The sequence below is a fragment of the Panthera onca genome, chromosome A3 (assembly GCF_046562875.1).
Source record: "Panthera onca isolate mPanOnc1 chromosome A3, mPanOnc1 haplotype 2, whole genome shotgun sequence".
NCBI classification, from domain to species: Eukaryota; Metazoa; Chordata; class Mammalia; order Carnivora; family Felidae; genus Panthera; species Panthera onca.
This window is the reverse complement of record NC_138341.1, coordinates 7,987,971-8,005,734: the sequence shown is the minus strand read 5'-3', so window position 1 is coordinate 8,005,734 and position 17,764 is coordinate 7,987,971. Positions and strand designations below refer to the sequence as shown.

Genomic DNA, 17,764 nt, shown 5'->3' with positions numbered 1-17,764 from the left:
CATGAAGGGATGACCCTGATGTCTTTCCTCCCTATAAAATACTTGTGATTCCAAGGACACCATCTGGACGCCTGCCACAATACGGATTTTTACGTGTGTCCCGCAAGGCCAGGTGCCATCTGTGGAATGTGAAACGTAAGGCGAGTTTACGGAAAGAAGGATGAAGAACAGTGGGTTGTCCGTTGAGAACGACATTTCATGCCCAACATTTTGTCTTTGGGCCATCCCCACTGACTGTTAGGAAATCTAGCTGGTTATACGGTCAGCTCAGGATTTTTAATGTTCTTCCCAAGCCGTCCCAAGAGATCCGTTCAGACACAAAATTAAAACAGCAGGTGACCAATTTCTAGGCAGTCCCCATTTATGTAAAGTGAGGTTTTGAATTACGTTCGAACATAAAAGACCATTCAAAGGACGGGGCATTTCTTTATTGTAACTTAAAAAAAAATAAATACAACTGTAACTAACTTTTGTGAGCAATTTCTCTCAAACTCTAAGTTCCGTGGGGTTCCGCGGCCGAGGGAAAGAGCGGCGTCTGTGGAGTCCGCACGGACGGGAAGGCCTCGTGGGGCCAGCGGCTCCTAGTCGAGCAGGCTGAGGTCGATGTGGAAATAGACGTAAGGAAAGTAGTCTTGGTTGCCGAGCTGCAGCCCCGGGATGTCCACAGACGCCTGCAAAAGAGGACGCGGTGCTGTCGCTCTAGGTGCAGAAGGCAGTTCGCTGTCCCGTCTTTATGTTCCGTGACGGTATCTTCTGCCCCGCGCAGCGCACCCTCGCCAGGCATGCGCGCGCGCACACACAACACACACACACACACACACACACACACACACCCAGAGCAGAGCCTCTTCCTTGTTACGCTTTCGCATTTGTGAAACGTACATCTTCGTAACAGGCAGTTTCGGGATCTGGCAAGTTCCCAGGTGGGGAGGCTGACCTGAGCACAGAACCCCGGCCGCTTCTGGATCGTATACCTACATCCAACACGCTTGCAGCCGCTACTTGATCCAGATGTCTGAAGACAGAGTTCAGAACCTCTCTTAAACGTTTGGTGGAGGACTTCTTGTGAGGCTGGAGGAGCACCGCCTGGAAATTCACCGGAAGCCCGTACCTTCCCAGACAGACAAAATGTGCGGATAAGTTACCCCAGATGGAAACGGGGGGAAAACAACCCTGACAAGAAACAGAGGCGGTGCTAGTAAGAAGGAAAAAGCTTCAGCTGACACCGCTTAAGACAGTACAACTCAGTGGAATGAAATATTTAGGGTCAGAGGTGAGACTGGTGACTGGATTTTTCTGGAGGGGAATGTGCCAGAACAGGCTAGCCGGCCGTTTCTGGAGAACGGTGCGGCGTGCGCTAAAACGCGGAGGTCTGCTGGATCTGCGGGCGGGAAGCAGAGTGTACGTGAAGGAGGCCGTGCCCACGCGTGTCGCTGCCTTCGCCACACGCCGAGCCTGACACCTGCTTAGTCCCGTGCGTTTCCAGGATGCTGGGCCGGCAGGACCCCGATGTCTGAGCCCCGCCTAAACGGTCTTTCCGGGAGGCAAGAGCCAGAGAAGCTGGCGGGTGCAGACGGGTGGCGGCGCGTGGGCTGGGTCACGGGCGAGGGGAATGGCCCGGCCAATGGCCTCATCTCCGTGTCCCCTCTTACCACAAAGCTCCGGTACCCCCCGGGGGAGTGAGCGGAGGGGCCGCGGCCATCTCACCTGAGCGAGCAGCCCCCCTCCTGACTCCCTCCCGCAGCTCCCAGTGCTTTCCAGAAACCCACTCCACACCCTCGGCCTCACCGACACCGACACCGCTGTCTCCACCTGCGGACCACACGCCCCAGGCAACACGCACGTTAAGGACGCGCATTCCAGCTCCCAGACCATGGTGCCGCCGCGCTCTGTCGTCCGACCTGGTCGTTCCGCCAGTCATTGCAGGTTGCCCTGGGAGCTCGCTTACCCTCCCGAACGAGGACCCCTGTGTCCCAGCTGTCCTGTCTTTCCCAGCCCGCGAGCTCCCATCGGGGCAGAGGCACGGGTCTGTTTTGTGCACAGTCTACTGTGTCCCCAGACCTGGAGGGCGGCGGGCACTCCAACGCTTCGTGAATGTTGACTGATTGCTCCTCGTTCCCCCCATCAAGCCTCCAAGCCCTGGGCCCCTTTCTCAGACCACTCTCTCGACTTCGGGGCTTCCCACGTTCTTCCCAGATCCTTCCAGCCCTTTCCCTGCTGACCCTCCCTCTGGATCGATGTCAATGAACACCTTCTCTATTCTGCTCAGAACACGCCTTCCAGAACAGCCGGGTCAGTGCTCATTCTCCACAAGGCCGCCCCCACGCTGCTCCTTCTTGATCCGCTCAGTAGGGGACCCTCCTCCTCCCTGACCGCCGAGGTCACCCGGCGGGGAGCCCTGACGTGAGGCCCCCACACCGAGACCTCTGTGCCACGGGGGCACCAGCATCGTCTACCGCTGTCCCCTTCCCTGTAACATCTCGCCATCCTGCCCTCCTTTGTAAGAAACGCCCTCAGCCCCCTTGGGCTCTCATTCCAAACTTGAGAGTGCCCAGTGTCCCATGTCACCCAGTCGTCCGGCCACCGCACTCGAGCTTGTCCCACCGATGACCTCGTGACACTTTTCACGGGGACACCTAAATCCTTAAGCTTCTCCTCCCTTTGACTCGTCAGCCACTCCCTCCTCCTGCCTGACTTCCTCACGGGCTTCTCTCCTCCACTCTAAATATTGGGGTTCCCCGAGGTGCCCTTTCAGTACCTTCCCTCTGCAGGGCTCTCCCTAGACGATCGCGGCCACGCAGCCGCCGTCAGGATTCCGTAACCTCTGTTCCCCACCGAGATCCAGACTGACTAGCTTCCTGGCTGGCCCCTCCACTCTGCGCCCGGCAGCCCCCGGCTCACTGCGCCCTGAGGGTCAACCAGCTCTCCCTCAACTGAGGGCTGAGTCTACTTCACTTTGACTTTATGGAGTCCACGAACATCTCACATCTGGAAGTGTCTGGAAGATGTCCATTTCACATCTGTCCGACTCTGAGCGGGGTGACAGAGGCAGAGAGCACGTCGGCCCCTCCCTCCCCCCCAGGCGGGAAGTACAAAACGGCTCGGAGAAGAGGGAGACAGCGGCCAAGAGCCAACTGGGGGGGCGGGGCAAAGACCAACAGGGGATCAAAGGAACAGGCGAGCAGGTGAACTTCACCGTCTGTGTGCCCCAGCAAACGTGTTCAGCCTCTGTTTTCCCGGATTACGATCTGTCCACAGGATAGAATATGAAAAAGCCATTAAAAAAGGATCAGGTAGCTTCACCCGTGCTGAAGAGACTGATTCAGAGCAGATGAAGACAGCAAGACGCAGGACGCTGAACGATCCCATTTGGGGGAGAAAGAAGAGTCTCGAAATCATTAACCGTGATTATCTATGGGCAGTGGGGACTGGGAACTGTTTCCACAGTATGTATTTCTGAACTTGAATTTTTCAAACGGCGCTCACGTATACAACCGTATTCCGGAAAACTACAGACACAGTAAAAAAAAAAAAAAAAAAAAAAAAAACCCTACATTGAGAGTCTTGTAAAGAATTACTTTTACATATACTTTTAGGAGAAATCCTGTTTCGTCCGACTTAAGGACGTCCATCTCTACCTCTCTCGAGCAAACGGGCATCTGCACTGTAGTGAGCCTGAGAACCACTGATTTTCGAGGCCAGCAGGGTCAGTCTCGGGCCCCGTCTACACCACAGGTGGCTGGCACACTCCAGGTTTGCTCGTCTGCGCCCCGCAGCCCAATGCCACAATCCACGCCACTCCGGGCCTCTGAGATGGGTGGGGGTGGATGACCACGAGAGGAGCCACGGTCAGATCCTGGCAGCCGCCATATCGTGCTTGGACAAAACCACACCGGCAGCCGCGTGGAGGATGAACCGGAGGCACAGGACCAAGTGAGAGCCCGTGGCAAGAGCTGGCCCGGCCAGGCGAGGCCGGGGACGGAGGGAAGAGAGAAAGCAGGGGCAGGCCAGGTGGCCCACCGGAAGCGTCGTGGGGTGCAGGAGTGGGCGTAGGAGGCGAGGGTGAGGGAGCAGAGGCATCCGAGCCCGCCCTGAGGTTTGGGGTCTGGAAACAGGAAAGACGTGAGCCCGCGGGCATTGACGGGGCAGCCGGGGGAAGGGGTCGGGAGGGGAGATGAGCCAGATGTCCAGGGGAAGCCCGAGTGAGGTGAGAGGCGGACAGGACGAGGTAGGAGGCACAGACTCGAAAGGGAAAGTACGGAACAGGCCTCCAGGTGGACGGCTGGGAAGGGATCGGGGGCCGCCCGCCTTGCAGGCAGGGGAGGGGCTGGGGAGAGCACTCCAGAGGGTCAGAGGGCCAGAGGGGGCCAAGAAGCAGGGGTGGAAGCTTCCAGAAAAAGGGTACAGCCAGCCGTGTGTGATGCTACCAAGATCCCCCCTCCCCACATAGCTCATGTCACTGCACATGTTCAAAACGTGGCAGAAAAACAGGCTTTAAAAAATACTGCTTGATTCGATTTTTGCAAAAATTTAGTAAAAAAAAATATGCATATCTGTAAACTAGAATAAAAAAAAAGCAAAACACAAAGGAACAAAAACTCCTAAAATTCACACCTGCACACTAGCCAGCAGAGTTTTCTCCCAGCATTAAAATTACAGGTGATTTTTTTATTCATTGGTCGTGCTTACCTACAGTTCCCAAACCTCCCACGGTAATTGTTTTCACTTTGGTGAAAAAAACAAACAAGGCCAAATTTTTGTTGTCGTTAGTTCGGTTTGGTTCAGGGCTTTCATTCTTTGTGCCGCCTTGGGCTCAGAGGTCAAGGACTGAGACCGAGCTGGTGTTTCCTCTAGGAGTCGCCAGGCCCCGGCAGGTGCACGGGGCGGGGCGGAGCCTGCCGCGGAGAGTCTGGCAGGAACGGGACGCGGGGCACAGGACAGCAGGGCCCGCAGGGCCGAGGGAAGGCTCGTGTGACTCAGGAGATCCTAAACATGTTGCCAAGAGCCAGGAGGAGCGCGTGGAGAGGACGGGAGGGCCCGGCAGGTCCCAGAGGAGACTTGGGGAGGGGGGGCGGGGGGGCGGAAGGGGCAGGCGGCAGCCCAGGGGGCCCCCAGAGCTCGCTGCCCCACCCGGGCCGGGCGCCTCCTCCACGCACCTGAGCACGGACTCCACAAACACCCTCAGGGCCTTGATGTGGATCCAGGCAATGAAGGCTTCGCTGAAGTTCACCTTGAGCCAGCGCAGCAGCGGGCCCTGCAGAGACAGGAGAGCCGGTGACGCCCGCTGGCCGCTCGGCCCGCGCGAGGCCGAGGAGGACGTGGGTTTTGACAGAGCAAGCCCCGAGCGGCGAAGAAATGCCCGGCGGCCAGCGGAAGCAGCGAGGTGGTTGGACGAGGGCCGGGACCGCGTCGGCCCGGCCGCCCCGGGGGACAGGGGGGGGCCGGGGAAGCGCCGCGGGCCAGCCACCCGGCGCATGCGCGGGGCCACCGCAGACCGGGCTGCAGGGGCTGGGCAGCCCCTGACCTCAGGGCTGTCAGCAGGCAGCCCGCAGGCTTCCCTCTGACGCTGTGCTGCGAAGGGGCCCGCCTCCCAGGGAGGCGCTGCCCCGGGGTCCCGGCGTCATCCACCGGCCGCCGCTTCCAGGGGGCCCTCCGAGGAGCCCGCCTCACTCGGCCACGACGGCTGCCACTAATGCCGCTGTGGCCGCTCCTCGGGGGGGAGGGAGCCTCGAGTCTTGGAGCAAAGGCACCTCCAAGTGCCCACCAAGGTCAGGGGTGGGTCCAGCCGGGGCAGCCAGGGGAGGAGAGCCGAGCCGCCCGACCACCAGCACCTGTCCCCGTCACCAGCTCCAGCCACCTCCAGACAGGGCGGGGGGCACCCTGGCCAGCAAGCACCATCCACTGCCGGGGACGGGGGGCAGCTCCAAGGAGGCCCCCCGGATGAGGAGGAAAGGCGTTTGATGCTGGGCTCCTTGATTTGAGCCCTCAAAAGCCACCTTCGGTCACAGAAAACGCAAGGCTTTGTTTTCTCAGAAGACGCCTGCACTGGCGAGGACATGCGAGCGGGGGAAGCCCAGGGCTCCCGGGTGCTGCTTACCTCTCCCTCGCCCTCACTCTCTCTCTCTCTGTCCGTCTGCCCCGCAGCGGGCCTATCGGGGTTCCCTAGCGGGGTTACCTGAACCTTGTGGTCCGGGAAGGTGGATGATCCCTTTTTAAGAGCAACACAGGAAGTTTGCTAAAGGCACAGAAATGATTTATTAATCTTTCGGCAAACATGCATCACAACAAACAGAAATAACTCGCATTGCCTGAAAAGCACAGGGAGGCCGGCAAGGCCGGCCCGCCCTCCGGGATTGCGTGCTGGTCGGACTCGAGATGGGACCGGGGTGTTAAGGTCTTCAGGCCCCATATTCCAGGGACAGAGCCGGTGCCCACATCCCCCCTCCCCTGCCTGGCCCCGGTCAGGACCTCCCCTCCACGAGGACAGGACGGGGACAGCTCCAGGCAGCGTTCGTGGAAACGGCTCTGCCTGAGGAGCGTGTCCCCACCACGTCCAGCCTCGGTGGCAGCAGGGCAATCGGGGTGCACTTAAGCATGCCACACGCGGACGGCGGGTGTGCTGTTGGGACACAGCCTCCTTTACCCTCTCTGCAAACAGAAAGCACAGGAAGCCCCCACCCCGTGCTCTCACGGGGGGCCGAAGCCCCCAGGCCCCAGCCTGTCCCCTCTGGCTGGCGAGTAATCAAAACGGCGGAGGATGCCGACCGCACCCGCCTCCCGACAAGCTAAGGGGGAAAGGGTCTACGCGGCCAGGGTAGGGCCGACCCCGGCTGACCCCCGCTCACTGGCACCCAGCGAGAGCCCCGCAGGGAGCCAAATGTTTCCGAGCTAGTGTGTCTCCTTCGCATCTCCATTTCCCCTGCACAGAGAGACCCTGGAAGGGCTCCCAGGGCAGCGTCGGGGAGCAGCACCCTCCGCCGGCGGGTAACCGGAGACCCGGGCAGCAGGTGTCGAGCTCCTGCGTATCACCTCGGTCCTCGGGGGTCTGTGCCAGCACGGAGGGAGGGGCCGAAGGCACGGACCTGACCACCTGTCCTGCGGGCAGGGCCTCCCTCCTGGACACCGTGACAGCTGCCACAGTCTAGCCCCCAACCGGAGGCCAGCCAGGGCCGGCCCGAGGCCAGCAGGGTTGCTCAACTATGATAGAGACCACCGAGCGCTCCTGGGTGATGAGGGTCTGGGGCGAGCTGAGGTCAAGGAGAAAAACCCTTTGGTTTTCCAGCTTGTTGGCGAGCACCTTTCCTGCCTGGGCATGTCAGGTCTGAGGCCTCGGGCCCGGGGCCACCTCAGCCCTTTGTCTCAGGAAGGGGTCTCAGCCAGAGAAGCCCGGCAGATTTGGGATCCGAAAAGCGTGTTCCCCTGGTGTGCGCACACACGTCCACACACATACGTGTGTGCTCGGGGCCGGGAGGGGCCGAAACCGTGCACGGGCACCACCGTTCCTCCTCAACCAGCCCCCCGTTCCTCCTCAAGGGGGATGGGCCAGTCTGGGGGAGCTGGGAGAACCCTATTTTGGGAACCCCCATGCTGCTGCCACTTCTGAGGGGGTTGACTTGTCCGGAGTCCCTGTGAAAAGGCCACCGACCCGGAGAGGTCACGTCGGACGTGCAGACTCCCCCGGCCCGACAGCAGAGAAGGCTCGGGGCAAACACTTGGCCACACGGGAGGTACATCTTGCATCGTCCGAGCACATACTTACAGCCTTATGTTTACACACCGGTCTTCCTCCAACAGACCCGAAGTACATTCTACTCATTTTTCCCCTCCTCTCTACTCCAGAGGCTGACTAGGAAGCTTCTCCGAGAACCCGCCCCTGGTGGGGGGTGGGGGGGGGGATGGGAGAGAAGGGACCCGGAGACATTCCACCGAGGCAGGCCCCGGGAGCCACCTGGCTTAGGCCCGCTCTGCAGAGGGAGGATGCCACGTGGGGAACGTGCCCGTCTTACAGAGCGGGGTGCCCAAGGCCACGCTGTTCACACTTCTAGACTAAAAGCCTGGTTTTCTCCCCCCTGAGCTCAGCTGCCCTTGCACACGGAGGTTGGCTGTTGTCAGTTCCTCCGGGACAAGCGCCCACTCTTTGCTGAAAGCGTAGGGGACATAAATACAGGTGCTGGTGACAGAAGGTGTCACATCGCACCCGGGGAGCTGCACTGCTGAGAATAGCAGGGGGACGGAGGGGACGGAGCCGCCCGCTTTCCACTCAGGGATCCCCGCCTTGCCCTGCCCGACCTTAGGGCGGAGAAGGCTCAGGTGGGGCCCTCTTCCTGGGGGAGGTGCTCACTGACCCCCCCCCCCCCCCCCCAGAGTCTGTTTCTCAGCTGCAGAGCGGAACTGGGAGTCCCTTCCTGGAAGGGCAGCACCAGGACTCAGGAGCTCGGATGGACTCACAGCTCAGGCGCCACCTCGGGGCCCCTCTGCCTTCCCCAGACGCACCCCGGCAGCCCCAGGGGGGCACCCATTCCCGGGGCCGTGTGCCCCCAGGGAGGAGCCGCCCTTGCCCGGAGCCCGGCCGCCGCGAAGTCTACTCACATACTGTTGCTTCTTATCAGACAGCAAACGGCTCAGCTCTTCCCTTTCCCTCTTTATCTCTTTCTCATCATAGTAAAATTCACGGACAGTGAACCTTAAAACAAGCAAATGAGAGGCGTTTGCCAAGAAGCTTCCAGTCAGAGCAGAGGCCCCTCCGGTTCAGACAGACCAGACCCGGAGCAACCCCCCAAGGCCAGCCCTTACTTGTTCTCTTTGGCTTTGGTTTTGAAATCGTCGATCACTTTTCGAAACAGGGTCACCGTGAAGAGGCCGCCCTCGTTGTCCTCGGCGATCAGTCTGGGGGAGAGAAGCGTCTGTTCACGGGACTCATCGCCGGGCCCGGCGTCAGAGCTGGGCTAGGAGAGCCCTGTTCTCTCCCGTCGGGGAGGCGGGTCACCGCAGAGGTGAGGCTCCGTCCCCATCAGCCCACTGGCCCGTGTGCAGGGGCCCAGCCAGCAGCGGAGGGCAGGGAACCAGACGTCCCTTATTTCCCAACTCCTGGCCGTGTGGGCTCAGCCACCTGCTGCGGCCCGCCCTCTCGGGCTCCTGCCATTCAGCCTCCAGGCTGAGGCCTCAGGGGCCTCCAGGTGATCTAAACGCAGGCCCTCGAGGGGAGGAAAGGACAGGAGACTAGCTGTGCGGAGATGCGCGGTTCAGCTCTGGTTTGTGAAATGCCCAAGAGATCACGCTACTCCCGGGTCTCAGTCGCCTCGTGTGCGGACGGGGGGCCCTCGCTCTGACGTGCTGTGCTCACAGCGAAGCAGGGCAGAGCTCGGTGGTGGGAAACCACCCCGCCACGTCCCCTCACGTCCGATGTTGTAATCGGACGGCCTCCCGAGGCACACCTCAACACGGGACCCCCGTGGGCACCGCCCCAAACACAGGGGTTGTCAGAGCCAGGGGCCTGCGTCTTTGGGTCACAGACCTGAAGCCCTTCGCCAAGCCCAGGCAGGTCTCGTGGACACGCTCAGGGCCGGGTCACCTTTCCTCTCTCCCGGAGTCCGTGCCCAGAAGGGCCGCCCCAGGCTCCAGAGACTTTTCCTGAGTCACCTCTGCGGACTCTCGGGCGCCTTCTGACAACGAAGGGCCTGGGGGCTCTGGTCTGAGAAGCCAAGCCACCTACTGAGGCAGCCTTTTGGGCGGGGCCCCCTGGCACCTGGCCACAGAATGCCACTGTTACAAGAGCTGGGGTCGTCTCTGCTGAGCCGGGTGACTTCAAGGACCAGCCCCTCCACCCATCTGTGTGCCTTCCTCCCCACCCCACCCGCCCTGCCCCTGCAGACGTGGCTGCCCCGGGCCTGTTCCTCTGGCCTCCCCTGTGGCCTCAGGCTATGACCGTCCTGTTCCCTGCACCCCTCAACTCAGCTCCTAACTGCTACCTCCAGTGAGTTGTGACAATGGGAGAGCCGCCCTGCAGCAGGTACCCCCAGCCAGACGCCTCCGGGCCGAGATGGACTTGGGCAGGGGCCACCCTCCCGCTCGCCACGGTGCCCTGGGAAGCAGGTGATTTGGCATGTCTGGCCAAGACTCACCCGCCAAATCTTTTAAAATGACAAACCGTTCGCGGGGCGCCTGAGTGGCTCAGTCGGTTACGCGTCCGACTTCAGCTCAGGGCATGACCTCGCGGTTTGTGAGTTCGAGCCCCGCGTCGGGCTCTGTGCCGACAGTTCAGAGCCTGGAGCCTGTGTCTCCCTCTCTCTCTGTGCCCCTCTCCTGATCATGCTCTGTCTCTCTCTCTCAAAACGAAGTGAACATTGAAATTTTTTTCAAGGACCAGCCATTTCAGACGTGTGAAAAGGTATAGAGAATAACAAATACCTGTGTCTCAGCCGCCCCATTTAAGACCTAAAGCAATTCTCATACGGCAGACCCCCCCCCTCCCGTGGCCCTCCCCGGGTGCACGTCGCGCTGTGCCCCCAGGTCGCCACGTTTCCCATGCCCACACACCTCCACGGCTCTACTGGGCACCTGCGTGTGCCCAGATCACATGTGGTTTAGTTGTGTCTGTTTCTAGAGCTAAAGCAAAAGAACTTGCTTCCCCTGCTCAGTACTGCATCGTGAGAGCCTTTCCTGCTGCTGCGTGCGGCCCTGAGATGCTGGTCTCCCCAGATGCGTGGGAGTCACTCACGGTTTGTGAACCTTCTCCTGCCACCTTCCCAGGCTTCATTGGCCACTCCTGCTCTGACCCCAGGAGGCCGGACGCTGAGAATGCCTTCCTCCCCTGCTCCCGCCCTGTGGCCATCAGAGCCAGGCCCTTGCTTGACCCTCAGGCGGGGAAGAATGACCTGGGCTGAGAAGGCACCGCAGAGTGCACTGGGGGGGGGGGGGGGGGGGGGGTCTCTGCCAGGAGGCAGCCAGAGAGGGCTTCCTGGAGGAGGGGGCAGGGAAACCGCGTTTTAAAAGATGGAGAGAGTCTGGCATGGGGCCGGGTGTGTGGCTGCAAAGGAGCTCCAGGCCAAGGGACTCTTGTGAGAGCGAGTGGGGCGGGCCGAGGGTCCTCACACCTTCCGGCACGCTTGGTGGCCGGGTGCCAAGTTGGGGTCTCACTTACTTAGTCGACCGAGGGACCACCATGTCCGAGAGGGATTCGTAGGTTTTTTGCCATTGCGCGTAGCTTGGTCTGCGAGGATACGGGATCATTCAGTGATTTCTGCTTAAAAACTTCAGGGCGTCCCAAGTATTTGGGACCCTGTATACCCCTCTTCCCAAAGGACTGGAGTGAGCAGGCCTGGGCCGGAGTGCCCCCCACCCCCTGAGGCCCTGCCATGGGCACCGAGAATCTCCTGCCCAGCCCCATCCCGGCCCCAGCCTCCCCGTGAGGGCCCGGGACCCCGCAGAGGGCCCGTGTGACTGTGTCGGAACTTTCTAGTCCCGGCCCTGTGTGGCCTTGGGCAAGCCAGCTGACCTCTCTGGCCTCAGGACAAGGGAGTAACAGCAGCCCGGGGTTTGTTGAGAGTGAGGCGTGTGGCAGGCACGCCTCGAGCGCTCAAGAAACGGCTGCTTCTGTCACTGCGTCCCACCGCAGGTGCTGTCCCCCTGCTCCCGTGGCGGCCCACACAACTCCCATTTAGTGCTCCCGGGGGCCAGGCCGTGGGGGGGGCTCCCCTTCCTCTCCGTCGGGCAGGCCGGTTTCCTTCCGGGATCACCAACACGGGCTGAGGCCCCACACCACCCACCTTCCCGGGCCACTTACTTGGGCACGATGACCAGAAGTGTGACAAGATACTCGGAATCCAACACGAAGTCTTCCTTGCTCACAATATCGCTCAGCGTCCGAGTGAAGAGGTTTCCCCTGAATCCGTGTGGGACAAAGGGGGTGTGACCAGGAGAAAGGCGGAGGGAGGCAGCGTGGGCCTGGGCTTCTGGGCCGCATGGACCCCCTCCCCCCACCCCGTACACCCACCAGCACGCGGGCCCGGGGACCGGAGGGCAGGCAGGAGACAGGAAGGGCTCAGATGTCTCCCCCCCCCCCCAACCCCAGGAGTGCCAGGGCCCTGGGCTGAGTGTGTCCCTGACCCCCCAGTTCTGGTGGCCAGACCTGCTGTGGCTGGCAGGGCCTGAGGCCCCGTCACAGTCAGCGAGGGGTGGCTGAGTTCAACACCTCCGTCGCCTGCACTGCCCCCGGTGCGAGCTGTTGGGAGGGGACCGCGGGGGAGGGGGGCGGGGGGGCAGGCAGCTTGAGTTACTCGAGTGTCGGGCTGTCCTGAGCAGACACAGGGACCAGAGAGAGGTCCGTGTCACTTTTCACGCCTCACAGGTCCAGCCGCCAGGGGACCTTCACCTGAAATAGCTTTCATCGTGCCCAGTGGAACCCGGTCTACATCGAGGTCGTGGTATTTTTAGCACCCGGTTCAAGGCTATTGTATCAGCGGACGAGCCAAGGTAGAGCTACGGAGACCGTCTACAGCCTCAGCACCCAGCCAGGGTATCAGTGCAGCACAGGACGTCTCCCTGGTGAATGGCTCTCAAGCACTCGGCCAAGGCCAAAGCCTCAGGTACAATGCCCCCCTCCGACCTCACCTCTCCTACCTGCGCCGTCGCTGCTAAGTCCCTTAGGACCCTCTCCGAGGGCACAGGGCCTGTACCTCCTACCTTGGCGTTTCCACATTACCGTCCCACCCGTCAGGTCCTATCTGTCTGGGTTATGCCTGTACTACTCCCTGCACAAAGCAGATTTTCTGTAAATGTTTGTTGAGTGAACAATTGTGAGCTCTCCAAGTGCAGAAATGACCTTTTATTCTGCTTTGCATCTTTAGGGCCTGGCATAAAGGCTGAGGGTATGGTAGGTGCTTAATAAACGTTTATCAAAAGAAGAAAAACGGGGGCACCTGGGGGGGCTCAGTCGGTTGAGCATCAGACTCTTGATCTCTTGATCTCACGGTTCGTGAGTTCGAGCCCTGCATTGGGCTCTGTGCTGACAGCGTGGAGCCTGCTTGGGATCCTCTCTCTCTCTCTCTCTCTCTCTCTCTCTGCCCTTCCCCCACTTGCACTCTCTCTCTCAAAATAAATAAATTGAAAAAAAAAGACAGGAATAACGGACAAGGAGGTAAAGAACAGCCTTATCCTCCCTTTTCCTCCCTTTCCCTTCTCTTCCCTCCCCTGCCCTCCCCTGCCCTCCCCTTCCCTCTCCTTCCCTCAGCAAACACTCTGGACAGACCAATGCTGCTGTGACTCAGTGGACGGCTCCTTCACTGGTCGACTGAAGAGGCCGCACCAGATGTTTGCTAAGCCCCAGACAATTCTCAAGGAGCCCACAGTTCAGTGATGCAATGAGGCAGGCAGATGGTCAATGCCATGACTGACCTATGCCAAGGTCACCATTTAGGGCTCTCTGCCATCGGCACCCTGCCCTTTTCCCATCCTCACCCCTCCATAGGGCCAAGGAGGAGGCAAAACTCAGGTGACGCCCATTTAGTTCTGACACAAAGTCAGGCTGCCACCACTGGCCATTTCCAGTCAAGGTGCGTCCCTCCCTTTTTGGTTTTCCATTTTCTTTTCTTTCTTTTTTTTTTTTTTAACGTTTATTTATTTTTGAGACAGAGAGAGACAGAGCATGAACGGGGGAGGGTCAGAGAGAGGGAGACACAGAATCGGAAACAGGCTCCAGGCTCCGAGCTGTCAGCACAGAGCCCGACGCGGGGCTCGAACCCACGGACCGTGAGATCATGACCTGAGCCAAAGTCGGCCGCTTAACCGACTGAGCCACCCAGGCGCCCCTGGTTTTCCATTTTCCAGTAAGGCACCACTTGCCTCGTTCACAAGACGGCTGGCCCAGTGGCCATCCGAAGGGAGAGGCGGAAATGAGAGGGTGAGCTATTCAGAGGAATGGCCGAACGAGAGGACAGCCGGTTCTGACCTCCTCTGGGTACTTCCCTTCTCTGGAGTATCTGCAGAGAACTGTCAACAGAATCAGATCCAGAATCTGGGGAGACTGGGAAGGTCCTCCGTGCCAACTCAGCCCTATTCAGGAGCAACTTCCACACTTCCTGGCAGGAGCTCATCTGGCTTTTTCTTACATGCCTCCAACAACGGGGCGCTCACTACCTTACGAGATCATTGCTGCCTTCACAGCCCCGGGCTTATGCTTTTCTCCAGACACCTCCTGCCGTCTTGGTGCCTCGTGACTGCTGGGCCAAGCAGTCTGCTTCCTCTCTCTCACGAGGTAGTCCTTCAGCTGAGTGGAGAAGGCACCGGAGTCCCTGGGGTTGCTCTGCTCTGGGCTGCAGAACCCACCGCTCTTGGGGGGCTCTCACAAAGGGCCAGGCTCTGACAGTCTGGTCCCCCACTGCCTCGGCGGGGAAGGTCCTCTGTAAAGAAAGATCTTGGGGCACAGCCTAGGTATTCTCGGGAAACCGGGGAGGGCGGGAGAGGAAGGGAAGGCAGGGGAGGGCCAGCATCGGATTCCTCTCCGGGCACAGGCCCCCTCCCTGCTCGAGGCTTTCCTCCGGTGATGTGCACCGGGGTCTCTCCTCTCCTCTCCCTGCACACACCTCCTGGAGAGGCAGGCGTGCCCTGTGTCCGCCTGCCCGGCTCGTCTCTCTCTCAGATGAGGGCACGGACCCTGGCTCACCCAGTGACCTGAAAGGCCCGCTCCTGCCCCAGCCCGGCCCCTGCCCTGGCCCGGTTCCAGCCGTGTGGCCACTCACATGGATTGCTTCTCCAGGTTCTCCAGGTTTGTCTTCAGGGTGTTGTAGGCGGCCGTTCGGGACTTCAGGTCGGTCTCGATTTGTGCCAGTTGCTGTGCGGAAAAGCAAGAGAGTTTCGAGAGTCGGCCAAACTTTCCAAAACGGCCATACGCTGCTCACGGTGCACTTAGGAATCCGTGTCAGGAATCCTCACGTTTTTGCCCCTGCTGCTCTCCCACACGTGCCATCGTCTGGCCCTACCAGCAGCCTGAGGGGAGCAGGGAAGGGACTCCTGTCCCCACTTTGCGGGTACCGAGGCCCGAGACACGAGTGGCTCTGCCGGGATCACTCAGTGAGCTGAACCTTCTGATTTCAAGCCCTTCGTGGGCCGCCAGGCCAGCCTGGGTGACCCCCGACCTGGCTTCTATGGGGACCCACGTGATGGCTCAGCCCCGACCAGCGCCGGGTCCCCAGGCTCAGCTGGGCCCAGCAGCCCCTTCCGTTCTGCGCAGGTAGGAAGGTTCCTTTCAGCCCGGAGGCAGGTCACCCGCTGGGCACTAAGGACACCCCCTGTTCTCAAGTTTCAGGGAGCGAGTCGCGGACCCCCTCCCGCAGCAGGCCGGGGAAAGAGGGGACACGGGATGAGCCCGGGCCCACGGCCTCCCTCTCCTGCTTTCTGGCCGCCTGGCCTCAGATGCCCCATGTCCCCGGGCAGAGTGATAACGTCCTCCCCAAGGGGTCCAAACACTGAAAGGCAAATGCCGGCCAAGGCCCACCTCCCCGGAAGCCCTCGAAACATAGTAGCTGTTAAAACGACCACAGCCACCCTCCAGGGCTCGGTGGGGTCCATGACTACAGAGTTGGTTCAACAGAGTATGGTGCCCCGCGTTATGGAGAACCGAGCGGCCGTCAAAATGATGGCAGTAGATTCCTGCACATGGGCACGCGGTGGGGTGCAGGGCCAACCCCCACAGCTCCCGACACAGACGGCACACGGTCCTCCCAACTCTCTTCTCAGCCCCACGTTCTGTGACCCCCCCCCCCCCCCGGCCCCGGCGGTGTACAAGTGCCCGTGCGGGCACCACGCCAACAAACGCGACATGTCAGCACTCCGCTGTGACCCGGAAGACCCCCCCAGAGTCATTATACGAGGAAACGGAGGCAATCTGAGGGCACGAACAGTTCTGAGTTGAAACACAGAGGTTTCGTATATAGATGGAAGGATCCACTTGCAGTGTTAAACCCTGGTCGCCTGTAGGGCGTTGCAAAGCGAGAGGGGGCAGCCGGCTGGCTCAGCCGGTTAAGCGTCCCACTCTTGATTTCGGCTCAGGTCGTGATCTCCCAGTTTCCGTGAGTTCAAGCCCCCGCGTCAGACTGTGTGCTGACAGCTCAGGGCCTGCTTGGGATTCTCTCTCTCTCTCTCTCTCTCTCTCTCTCTCTCCCTCTCTCCTCCCCCACTCACTCGTGCTCTCTTGCTCTCAAAATAAATAAATAAACTTGCAAAAGTTAATGGGAGAGGAAGTGGAGGGGGGGACACGTCATGGCAAGCCTTCAACGTTTTGATCTTTACATCGCGATTTGTTTGACTTTCAAAATAAGATTGATAATTTCTTGACAATCTCTTTTCAAACCTTTTCCTTTTAGGTGATGACAGACAGACTCATGGGAAATTACAAAATTTACAAAAATAGGACACAGAGATCCCACGTACCGGTTTCCCCCGTTAGTGACATCTTACATAACATTAATGCACCACTGTAACCAAGAAACGGACACAGGTCAAATGCACAGACCTTGATTTTTAAAATCATATACATATGTATTAGGGGGCCTGGGTGGCGAGCATCTGACTCTTGACTTCGGCTCGGATCGTGATCCCAGGGTCGAGGGATCAAGTCCCGCCCCTCACCACCCCTGTCCCCATGCTCTCTCTCTAATTACAATAAATTAATTCAATGACATCTATGTTTTTAAAGGAAAAAAATCGAACTAAAAAAAAAAATCTTCCATCTTCCCTTCTCTCCTGGTTTCACCGCAAGCCAGTGACACCCCGCAGAAGAGCGTTTGGAAACCAACGGACGGTGGGAGGGGGCAGGGCTTTGGAACCGGCCAGGCCCAAACCGGATGCCAGTTCCCTGCGTGTCTGCCCGTGAGCTGGCGGTCGGGTTCTGAACCTCTCTGAGCTCGGGGCCCCGGCATGGCCGCGGGCTCACAGAATCCGCAGAGCGGGCCAGTCCCCAAGGCGAGGCCCGCCTCCACCAGACCTAGCTCCTCCAGCGGGGCCGGGCTCCCCCCCCCCCCCCGTCTCCGCAACCCCGGGGACGGGCCGCTGCACGGGCACCGCGGAGGGCATGCGATCGGCCGAGGGGGGCTCCCCGGCGTGTGGCTGGCCGGCACTGCCCACCGCTCGGCAGCCGTGCCCGCCGGCAGCCTTGGGGGCCTCGTGGGACTGCCCCGCAGAACCCGGGGATGTTTCGGGAGGGTGCAGACACGAGCAACCAGCGCCCCGAGGGGGTTGGCCCGGAGCCACCCCACCCTGGGCTGGACGCGTGCGCAGTGAAAGAATAAACGCTTTGCCGTGTTACACTGGTGACATCTGGGGGCTTTTGTGAAACCGCGGCGTGACCCGGCCTGCGGAGACCGACAGAGCCCCGGGCTGGGCGCCTGCCCAGGTGACACGACGGGCCGCCACGTGCCGCGTGCGGGACCGGAAGGGGGCGAAGCCCTCCCCACCCTTGAGCCTCTTCCCTTAAGGGAAGCAGGTGGGCTCAGTTCCCAGCCGTTGGGAGGGTCCGGAGGCCTGGCCCTGGCCATGTCAGCACGGGGCTCCTCCCAGGCTGGGACACCTGCCGGGACACCCAGAAAGTGCTCCTCGACGCCCAGCGGCCCAGCGGCTTTCGCCTCCCTGAGGGTCTTTCTGTGCAGGGAGTTCCTTTGACCACGATGTCTCTACTTAACAGATTTAGGCCCCCACTGGAGGAACAGACCTAAACCAGGGCTGCAGGCATCACACACGTGGTCCTGTTGCAGGACAACCTCAGGGAGCCAAT

At 60.4% G+C, this 17,764-nt stretch overlaps 1 protein-coding gene across 7 annotated transcripts in view; it reads right to left on the bottom strand.

The window, feature by feature from the left end:
• Positions 1–437: 437 nt before the first annotated feature.
• Positions 438–17,764, bottom strand: part of ATP6V1C2 (ATPase H+ transporting V1 subunit C2) — a 52,909-nt gene continuing 35,582 nt past the window's right edge. For 2 of the 7 annotated variants that reach the window (XM_060648496.2, XM_060648506.2), the window contains 9 exons: positions 14,736–14,827; positions 11,783–11,881; positions 11,141–11,209; positions 8,794–8,886; positions 8,590–8,683; positions 6,098–6,235; positions 5,157–5,254; positions 979–1,111; positions 438–671 (listed from right to left, as the gene is read on the bottom strand). In XM_060648496.2, coding sequence (XP_060504479.1) covers positions 582–671; positions 979–1,111; positions 5,157–5,254; positions 6,098–6,235; positions 8,590–8,683; positions 8,794–8,886; positions 11,141–11,209; positions 11,783–11,881; positions 14,736–14,827 — 906 coding nt within the window. In that variant the 3' untranslated portion in view covers positions 438–581. The other 5 variants (XM_060648521.2, XM_060648530.2, XM_060648469.2 and 2 more) reach the window with 3 other exon arrangements.